Source organism: Talpa occidentalis, unplaced genomic scaffold (assembly GCF_014898055.3).
Source record: "Talpa occidentalis isolate TD23 unplaced genomic scaffold, MPIMG_talOcc4v2.1 talOcc4.16, whole genome shotgun sequence".
NCBI classification, from domain to species: domain Eukaryota; kingdom Metazoa; phylum Chordata; class Mammalia; order Eulipotyphla; family Talpidae; genus Talpa; species Talpa occidentalis.
Genome location: NW_023601653.1, coordinates 45,606,467 through 45,617,849, shown reverse-complemented (window position 1 = coordinate 45,617,849; position 11,383 = coordinate 45,606,467). Strand labels below are relative to the sequence as shown.

At 40.8% G+C, this 11,383-nt stretch overlaps 1 protein-coding gene across 1 annotated transcript; it reads left to right on the top strand.

Annotated features, from left to right (window-relative positions):
* The first annotated feature begins 1,818 nt into the window (after positions 1-1,818).
* Positions 1,819-2,813, top strand: LOC119248300 (receptor of activated protein C kinase 1-like). Its single transcript, XM_037515261.2, is given in 2 exon segments — positions 1,819-1,929; positions 1,931-2,813. Coding segments are annotated over 2 exon segments (933 nt in total). The 5' UTR covers positions 1,819-1,840; the 3' UTR covers positions 2,775-2,813.
* The last annotated feature ends 8,570 nt before the right edge of the window (positions 2,814-11,383 follow it).

Genomic DNA, 11,383 nt, shown 5'->3' with positions numbered 1-11,383 from the left:
CTGATGGGAAAGTGTAACTATGTGTGTTTGAGAAACTGGACAATGACGCCATAATGGAAAATGAGAAGAGTGGTTTCAAGTTGTAGCTGGAAATCTCCACAGGAGTCACATGATCTAGGGCTCTCTAAGCTGTTTTGAGAATTTTTATTTTTACCGTTAAGCAGTAGACAAACATTGAAGAGTTTTAAGCAAAAGGGACATCATGGGCTTGCTTTTGGTGGAAGCTGAAGTGGATTGAGAAATAAAGGAGAGTAAGGAAATGTATATGCCAAGGATTGTCTTAGTCTTAGTAATAAGATATTTGATTTGAAGGCAGGAAAGAGATGCAATGTAGGGTCTCTGGAGAGTTATATTAAAAGTTAAAGGAGAAAGAGAACTAGAATGTTTCAGTTATGAAAACGTGATAGAATGTGCATGAGCGATAGAAGATGGTTGATATATAGATGTTAGAAGGAAGGAAAAGTACAGATAAAGGGACTGGCCATTGGAAAGTTCCAGAACAACAGAAGGAAAAAGGGGAAATACAGACTTAAACCTTTGCATGTGAGTGTTAGGTAACAGAAAATTGATGGTGGGGCTTTCCACTTGTTCATGTGATTTTTCTCCGTAAGATAGAAGAAAAGGCCATTCATCACCGAGAGTCAGAGCAAATGGGAAGAGAGGGGAGATCAGAGGTTTGATAGCCATAGAGATGGTTTAAAACAGATGTTAAGAGTGAAAGTGCAACTAAACCAGAAGTTGGTTTCAGGAGCCAAGCAGTTCTAACAACACTTTTGAGTTTATTCATTTGAAGTTCCCTTCCACATTCTACTGCTCAGCCCATGAGATTTAAGTGAGCCTAGCCTAAACCCGACTCTTAAGGGAATCCTTAGGATTGACATTGGCATTATTGGTGTAAGTAAGTCGTGTGATGTAAGTTTGTCCAACCAGTATACACTCTAAAAACGCCACTTACCAGAAAGGAAATTCTTTTCTCTTCATTGCTATTGAAATCACAAAAGGAATGTAAGCTTAGGTAAGGTTGCTAGATACCTTATCATCAAATGGAATGGCAAAATTCTTCTTAAATGTCTAGATCCAGGGACTCCCTGGTGGCTGAGGGATTAAGTCTCAGCACTAGCCCCACTGTGGCCTGAGTTCCAACCCTGGCCAGAAAGCTGACCCACATGGCACAGTAGACCCCTCCTGTCTCACCTGCTACTCACTTCAGCAGTGTATTTCAGTCAGTCTTCCTGTTCTGTTCCCCACCCTGTCTCTGGTGAATCCTTTCAAGCCCCACACCTCTGGCCTACACCCCAGTTCTTCTACAATTAATTAATTAATTAATAAGTCTAGTCCAGTCCTGCCTAAAGATTGGTCACCTCTTCAGCTTTCCAGTTACATAAGCCAATAAATTTCCACTTTGCTTAAGCTACCTTAAGTTGAATTTCTAATATATACATGAATTACATAGTAATCATAAGTCTGTAGTTCTACACAGCCCCTCATCTCACTTTTTCTAGAAATTCCTTGAATGTAGATGTGGGAAAATGCAGGTGGCTACCAGTTCTTATCTATGGGAAGGGATTTTTTGCCAGGAAAGTAACAATAAATGGAAAAAATGTATAAGAGAGTTAACATAAGCCTCATCGCCAACTTTCCTGCCTTTAATCTATGTGCCAGATCTCAGGTACCTGGGGATTGGGATGACCCACAAAGACAGGGCTAAATTCCCTTTGAGCTTTCTTTTTTTTTTTTTTTTTCTTCGGCAGGACCGTGGCAGGAGCGGCTGCTTGCACATCTCTCTGAGCTATCCAGGTTCATCCTCATCGCTGCGGCGACTCCCGTACCCTCCGTCAAAATGACTGAGCAGATGACCGTTCATGGTACCCTCAAGGGCCACAACAGGTGGGTAACTCAGATCGCCACCACTCCACAGTTCCCAGACATGCAAGACCATCGTCATGTGGAAGCTCACCAGGGATGAGACCAACTATGGCATCCCACAGCGTGCTCTTTGGGGTCACTCCCACTTCATTAGTGATGTAGTCATCTCCTCAGATGGCCAGTTTGCCTTCTCAGGCTCCTGGGATGGAACCCTGCGCCTCTGGGATCTCACAACGGGCACCACCACCCGCCGATTTGCAGGCCATACCAAGGATGTGCTGAGTGTGGCCTTCTCCTCTGACAACCGGCAGATTGTCTCTGGCTCCCGAGATAAGACCATCAAGTTATGGAATACCCTGGGTGTATGCAAATACACTGTGCAGGATGAGAGCCACTCGGAATGGGTTTCTTGTGTTCGCTTCTCACCCAACAGCAGCAATCCTATCATAGTATCTTGTGGCTGGGACAAGCTGGTCAAGGTGTGGAACCTGGCAAATTGTAAACTGAAGACCAATCACATTGGCCACACGGGCTATCTGAACACTGTGACGGTCTCTCCAGATGGATCTTTATGTGCTTCTGGAGACAGGGATGGCCAGGCCATGCTGTGGGACCTCAACAAAGGCAAGCACCTTTATACACTGGATGGTGGAGACATCATCAATGCCCTGTGCTTCAGCCCCAACCGCTACTGGCTCTGTGCTGCCACAGGCCCTAGCATCAAGATCTGGGATTTGGAAGGCAAGATCATTGTAGATGAACCGAAACAAGAAGTTATTAGTACCAGCAGCAAGGCAGAACCACCCCAGTGCACCTCTCTGGCCTGGTCTGCTGATGGCCAGACACTATTTGCTGGCTACACAGACAACCTGGTGCGAGTCTGGCAGGTGACCATTGGCACCCGCTAAAATATATGGCAGAGTATTAGAAATAAACTGGTTTTCTGAGTTTAAAAAATTAAAATAAAAAAAAAATAAATTCCCTTTGAGAAAAATCTAATCTGCTCACTTCTCTGACCCCCACAAACCCCATTTCTACTGTCATTGGAAAAGGCAAGATTTCTGTCAATATTACCTTCACTGCAGACAAAGTTGCTTCTGGAGAGACACACTACTGATATTAAAGAAATAAGAATGGAGAAGTAACAAAAGAGGGGAGGATTAAAGGATATCAAGCCAGTCTAAAACTTTTAAAAAGAACTCTGGCTGTTGTGTTTCCAAACAGACACATAGCTACCAGCCATTGCTGAAATCAAGACAAAGTATGAAGTCTTTCTACCGTGTACCATTCAGAGTTTCTTATCCAAGACAGAGCAGGAGAAAGTACTGTGAGTCCATGAATCATCTCCACTTGTGCCTGGCAGGAAACTTCTAATAATTTATACATTCCATCTGGATGTAACTTAAAAGACTAATTACAGTGGTAGCAACTAATACCTAGTAAGATTAATGGACGAGGGTCTTAAAAATGAGGTCAACAGGAGGCCCAAAGTCAGCATGACTACGACAGACAAAAAGTTTACCAGCCTTGTAAGCAGATGGTATTTAGAACTCCCAATTTGATACAAAGGAAAGTCAGTTCCCTTTTTGAGTGAATTATTTAAACTTCACTCTAAGATCAAGAATTTCATTTAATATGTCACTTGTATCTTTGTGTTACCGCCTCTACCTTCTGAAACTAGACATAAAGAAGTTTTTGAAAGAAGGAAAGGCCATCTGGCCCACTCTGGTTATGACTTACAGTTAATTATTATTAATATTAATAATTTTACATAAAAGCACGCAAACCTTGAGGCTTCAAAGCCTTTCAGTAGACATTATAGATCAGGTAAGTCTTGTGAAGTTACAAAGCTGGGGAAGTAATTAGCTAGTAAATCCCACTGAAAAAAGTATTTAATCAAAATAAAAGTTGAGCTTCTGTATAGTATGTGATGACCTTTTCCTGAAAGACCATATATTTTCTAGTTCCATTTTCATACCAGATCCAATTCCCATTGCCCTTTGAAGTCAAAGTCACCTTAGTACATAGAAAGTACGGATGGAAGATTGGGAGCAAACAGAAGAGGGTTCTAGTTTGATCCTAGCAAGCTTTATGAAGCATCCTCCAGCCATGAAAAGCACATTTGTGATAATTTTAAAATCACAAATGTCTTTCTTTACAATTAGACTTTGCCTTACTATACTTATTTTGATTATTTTCAAAATGGTTTGTGAAGATAACAGGAGATACTTTATTCCATCTTCCACTGAAGATCAGAGAATTTCTGTTTAATTCTGCTAACAATTCCATCATTAGTAATCAGGGTTTATATAATCATAGTTCATTATTCAAGCCAATGGACTAACTGTTCTCAAAGATTTTTATTCATTACATACATTTTTTTATCCACAGCATTCCTGCCTTTCTAGCTTAGACAGCACCCCTAATAATAGACATAGACATACAAAAGTTCTAAAATTTATCACATTGGTTAATTCCCTGCACAACAATTTATATCAAAGACTGCTTCTTCATAAATTGAAAATACCCATAAAAATGAAAATATTGATCTTGTAACACATGGAAATTATATATCACAGCGCATGATCATCATGTTTGGCAAGTAGAAAAACTTGGCAAAAATAAAAAATTATCACATATTTTTGTTTTTTTCTCCTGCCTTTCACCCACTTTTCCACATTTCCCCTCCCAAAATTGAGTTTTTCTTCTCACTCTTACATGTTTCCTACCTCCTAGCAACCCAAACAATTATCACATGATAGTTTTTAATCTACTTTCCTCTTTTGTTTTCAGTAAGTTCCCCTATAGTCTTTCTTTATACCCAAGTCTTACTGATTATTGTCAAATCCCTTTGTTTGTAAATAATCTCCAAAGGCCTTGTGTGATTCCATCAAAGAACATTTATCCTATATCACTGTTGCATCCACCTCTCTTTCCCCCACTCTCCCTTGAAGTCCCATGGCTTCGCTCCATCTGTATAATCTACACTTACTGCCTCTTCAGCATGTTCTTCTCTTAACTCAGTATCTACACACTTGAAGTCAAGTGGATATTCATCTCACATAAGTAGATTTTACATCCTTTCAGCAGCCACACTGTCCCAGCCCAGACCTTTATGGCCTCCACTATTTTCATGCAGTTAAAATGGAACAGGAAAGGGTGCAGGGCTTCTGAATCAAAGGGAGGCAGCGTCCATACCCAGTTCTGATTACAAGTGTCAAGTTCTCCCTGAAATATTTCTGAGGAGTGAGAGAACAAGCAGATTTATAGGATACATACATCACTGGTTTTTATTTTGGTGGGGCGTGTAGATGAGAAAAGATTAAAAGCCCACACAAATGTCTAAATCATTGTGCCCGCTACTGCAGTGCAAGTCCCAGCTCTCAGCACCATGGACAGCATTCTACGGGTAGGGGGGCTTTGTGGGGAGGAGTCTCTGACTTGTTCCTCCCAGGAAAGATAAAGAAAAGACCCCAAAGAATTAAGAGGGAAGTTCCAAATTGTCAAAACTATATTTCATGAAAAACTGAGATTCAATTTTTAATATGAGTTTTCCTTCAAGTTTTAAGTACCAAAAACTAATTCAAGAGTTAGGGTATGTATGACATAATTCAAGGTGTCATTCATATTAAAGATTTAAGGACCCGGAATGTTATTTCTTCAGGCAACATGAGTCTAGAGGAAAAACGGTCCCATGATTAGAGAACAGTTTCATATATCATGGTTCTGAATTCAAGTTCCACCTTGAACACATTCTAACCGAATTAAATTAGACAAGTTACTTAACCTCTATGGATAGGCTAGGAAATGCACTGGGAACAGCCCTCTCTGTTCTAGCAGACAATAGGGAACACCATTTGCATAGAGTTTCGCATAGAGTTTTGCAAAATCTCCTGGCTGCAGGCTATCTGTCTTTTCAACATCCCACTAATGACTAAGGAAACGGTACAGAAGATTGAACAATGGATACCCTTTCTGTGTATCTCTATAGTGCATAAAGAAGAGATTAAATTTGCCTTCCTCTGAGCATAGATAGCATCTAGATCCCTTCAGGTCAAAACAACTTAGGACCAGAAGCCCCCCTATCGAGAATAAATTACATTTTTAATGTCAATGACTCACTGTTCCTACCTGTATAAACTAAATTCAAACTTGTGTGTGTTAGAATATTTCCCACAGAGTAAAACCTGTAAGATGCTTCCCAGGTTTGGATCCTCACTTTCATTATCTAGTAAGCTCTTTGCCTAAGTATCATTGAGCTTTTATTTCAGGCAACACCCCAGAACCTCTATGAATTAATACCTCAATTCTCTCTAAGCATCATATATTGTAAAGGGGGGATATTAACAATTTGCTTTTACATTTACAAACAATAAAGAATAGATCCCCCCAAAAAAAGTTCAGATAAGCCTCCCCAAGATAACCAGAACAGGATTTTTCCAACACATGACATTTAGAGCTAATGTCAATCAAGACCCTGAGGACTGTTACCCTAACAACCTAGAAAAATGAAGGTTACCCAGAGTTAAGATCATCTCCAGAAATAATCTGCTCATGCATGACTGAGGGGTACCCAGGGACCCCCAGAGTTGATGCCCTAGAGGGCCATCCATGTGTACAAAGGTAAAGGAGACTTTTAGTGTGAAAGATCTTTAATAGGATTTGTGTGCATTGAAAAAGAAGAGGAGAAAGGGTATTTTTTTCCAATTAAAAACCCAAAGTTATCCATCCACTCATGAGTAAATACCCGGCCCAATGGGGTTGACCTAAAGAGGGCCACTGAGGCCTGAAAACCTGCCACATTCTAAGGCACCTTCTGCCAGGGAACCATAGGAAAGAGGTTCTGAAGCAGGTCCCAGAAAGCTGGGACAAAAGGAGAAACCAAATAAAGATAAAGGTTGCCATTGTCAGCCTCCCCACGTGTCTCTACTTCCATGTCTCCTTCCAGCAGTACCAGGATGATAGCTGGGCTGCTACAGAAGCAAGGGCTCCTCTTTCTTCCTCCAGAGCCCCCTGTCTTCCATGTTATACACCCTCACCTGGCTGCTCAGCTCCACCCTTAGTGAAGAGAGGGCAGGGAAATCATACCCCACCTTCCTTTTATGGATATGTCTCCATAACAAAATTTCTTATCAGAAAAGCTTATCTACATGGCAGACAACTAGACTACTGCAGGGTATGGAGTTTGCTCATAGGAGTCACCCTTTTCTGGTCATTTGAGGTCCCCTTCTCTGACCTTAATGTCTCAGGCTCCTATTCCATTCTTTAGTTCAGTATAAAAACCCTCAGTCTGCCCTATGTACTCTAGAATTTACAGCCATGTAAATGCTCCATACATATGTAATTCAATTTGTTCTTTTTGCCCTACTAATCTGCCCGATGTTAATTTATTTGCAGGACTGGACTGAGAAGAACATGCAGAGGAAAGGGATAAATTCTCCTCTGTCCCAATAAAAGCAAAATGTGTGCGTGTGTAATTTGCAATCATTACTAGTAGATAGCGATTATTATATAAAATGTGGTTTAAGGAAAGATTGTGGTAATAAACAGATGCTTACAATTCATGTTTCTATTTAACTGAGAGTAATGTTTGGGACAGAGAAGACTTTGTAGGTTTCTGACATGACTTTTGTAAACATATAGTACAACACCCCGGGTACCCTGTCCCTGGACTAGCAGGCAAGAGAGCAAAACTATCTTTATAGGCTCTACCCTGTGTGCAGGAATATGTTGCCTGAAGGTAAAGTCAGTCTTTTCAGAATAAAAGAGTTAACAATGGGTCCCCAGCTTTTGCATCCCTGCAGTGCATTTATTAGCAAGGAAAAAGTTTAAATCCTTCATTGCTTCTCTCTAGCATCAGCAAACATTTAGGTTAGGATATTTAAGAACTAGAAGTCCTTCCTATTCAGGCAACACCCCAGATATAATAATTACATTCATAATGTCAATGAATCACTGTTCCTATCTGAAAGGTCAATGCAGGAGGCCGGAATGCAAAAACCCACCAGGCAGCCCACCTGGGAACAGGAATGCAGAAGCCTGCCTAGAGAATTCAGACAATGAAACTCCCACCAACAAATCCCAACCCCCCCCCCAACAAATCTTTTCTCAAAGAAACTCCCCCCGCCTTACAAATCTTTTCGCACCCTACAAATTCTTTCCCGCCATACCAATTCAGTTTCCCACCTGACCTCTCCTCACCCTATAAAACCTGCCTCCCCCTGACAATGTGCGTAACTTTACTGACCCCCACCTTGGGTCCGTGAAGTCCACCCAGGGTGCAATAAATTTTCCCTTCCTTTGAGAAACTTGGCCTGGCTCTCCTTTTCCTTACTGCACCAAACCTTTCACTACCTATATCTAAAGTCAAACTTTGATTGACTAGCTCTCACGGAGTAAAATCTGTCGGACTTAACAGGGTGATCCCTAGGGAAAGAGGAGGTTCCAGGTTCCCTGCCCCACCAAAGGGAGGGTGGAACTGAGCAGGGGGATGGGAGAAGCTGGAGGGGAGACTGGGGAAGGAAGGAAGAAGGGGAGCAAGAAGGAGATCTGGAGGAGGCACATGGAGCAAAGAGACATAAAGAAGCGGCACTTACTTCTCAGCCTTGAACTTGTACCAGGGATTTGGGGGACATGGAAGGAGACACTTGCAAGAGATATGGGTGAGAGACCTGTGGAGAGGCTGACAATGGCAGCCTTTATCTTGATTTTTATTTTGCTCTTTTACATCCACACTTGCATGGCTGCTTCTGCCCCTTTCCTGTGGGTCCCCACCAGAAAGTGACTTAGACTGTGGCAGGCTTTCAGGCCTCAGTGGCCCTGCTTTGGGCCAATCCTGTCTGACTGGGCATTTACCCACAAGGGGGTGAAGCTTAATTGGGAAACTGTTTTATCTATTCTTTCCCTTCTCTTGTCTTTATTGCACACTAATAGTATTAATGTCCCTTTCCATTAAAGATCTTATGCACTAGAGTATGTTTTTGTGTAGATGCGGAGGATGGCAGAACCATTTAGAGCAGGTTTGTGGGCCTGGGGTGCCCCTCACCCTGCCCAGTAACAAGACTGCTTCCCATATTCAAACCCTCACTTCATCTAATAAATAAATTATCTATCAGTGAGACTTTATTTTCAGTTAACACAGTAACGAAAAAACACCCAGTTTTCCACCAAAATCTAGTCCCCTTCTATATCTATACCTGAATAAGTTCCTCCTAGCGCTGGCATTGAACTCTTCAATAACTTAAGTTCCTTTCCAGCTGATGGTGGACTTTGATACTGGTTCCTATTTCAATGTTTACATATGGGACTCTACTAGATATGCAGTCTCCTTTCATATACAAAAGAATCCAGCACTCAGCATGCAAAGGAAAGATTTCAGGGACTTGGGGGATGGTGTAATAATAAGGGTCAGATTACATGTGTGATCAATTTTGGCCTTTGCATGTCAATTAACATATCCGACTTGGATATTTTATTGATGACAAAATCCTATAAAGGGATGTTATTATGCCCATATTTTAATGTCTTAGGGGTCAGCATCTTGAGCACAGACATCCAATGGCATATATTCAAATGCAGAATTGCAAGCTTTATCATTTTAAATGATTTAAGCCAATGAAAGGACACTCCATTTGTTTGCTCAATAGTCGATTGAAATGGAAACGGTTAGCTGAGTGTGTCTCCCTTGAAAGTCTCTTCCCCTCTAGTGCCAATTACAGAATATGAAAGGGGCACTCCGCTCAGCTGGCTCAGGATAATAAATCACTAAATGGGAAGCTTCACTTACCTTGCTGATTTTGATAAGAAAATTAATAGAATTAGCAGCTTATCTGCCCAACCAGGAGATTCACATTATGAAAAAGAAGAGAAGGGAAGAAAAAAGAGTGAAAAAGAAAATAAAAGGAAAGAGATGTGTTTCCATGGGTGAGACTGCCGGTATTTCTTCCCAGTGACAGGGGAGACAGTTTGGATAGTTTGGGGGGTGGGAGGAACCCATGGTGATAATGCTGTTGAAAACAATGCAAGAAGAACTATCAATTATTGTCTACTTGTTCTGTTCTCATGCATAATTAAAGCCGGACAAAGCAATATTGGATCAGACATTAAGTGAGGCTACATCTAGTGAAGTCCAGAAGCAGTCCTACTGTAACAGGGTGGTCCCCAGGAAAGTGGGAGGTTTCAGGCCACCTCTCCCTGCCCTGTAACACTACTACGGATAAACAAAATTCTAAATAGCCCAAAATTGAAAAGTGGTGAGACTGAGATTTTTATAAAGAGGATTTGCTATCTTGCATCTTCTTGGTGAGGGGGTATTACAGCACTTCTTTTTTTGTCCAAGGAGGAATAATTGTTTGCAATAAAATTGCTGCTCTCAAAACAATACAAAGACAAGAGTCGTTTGTTAAAAAAGACCCTTAGTAGCCTTCACCCTGATCCTTTCTTCCTTAAATATATATGAAAACCTGTAATTATTTCTTTGAGGAACAGCTGTAAGAGATAATGGCCAATCACTGTGCTCTTTTCCCCCCAGCAGCTGCAGCGTTCCCCATTCAAAGCAATTAATTGATATTTGTAAAGTGCTTTGAAACTGAGAAATGGAGTCTCATGTGTGCAAAATATTGTTCTTACTGCTACAGAATTAGGAACAAGGAAAACCATTCCCTCTTCAGACAGACCTCAGAAGAACAACAGTAATTCTATGTGTCTATCGCAATCATCTAAAACTATTTAAGAAACCCAAAAAAGATGCAGATAAATGATCATTTCTCAGAAACATCAGAGATTAATTACTAATAACTTCTCAGGAAATTATATAGCAAGTATTCAACAGATTTAAGCTTTAACCCCTTGTATTATGTACTTACTATTTCACACGTTTATAACAATGGATCAGCTTACGCCACACTTTTCCTTAAAACACACCCACTTAAGCAACACTTAGTGGAGAAGGCAGTGCTCATTTGTACAATATGCCTAAGTTAAGACTTCCATAGATCACCAGAGCAACTTATAGTTTTCAGCATTGTGCTACTATCTTTGGGTGGAAAATCACTGAACGAAAACAAAAGATATTCCACATTACCTCAAACACTTGCTGGCCAGATATAGATTTTACAAAAATCTTAAGCATAGATATTGGGATGTTTTCTAGAAGACTTCATTGTTTTCATTCAATATTTCACTTGAAAAGAAACAACTGATGTATGCACCTCTGCCGTCTACATTATTGACCGTGTGGCCATAAAAGTTGGTTCATTGACAGTATGTTTCAAAGCACAAGGTAAAAGAGAATCTTTATAGAGATATCTCACTGAGATAGCTACAATTGAAATATTATTTCTGGGGGCAATAAATCTAGAGATGAAGTTATAAACCTGCTGGCATCCATTGCTGTAAAGAAGAGCTATGGATAGCAAAATTCTATCCTAATCATAGACCAAGTGCATGGATGGGTTTTCTTTCCCCTGATCCTGAAAAGCAGCAGCTTGCTTGAAAATCCTATGTTGCTAAGCAATTA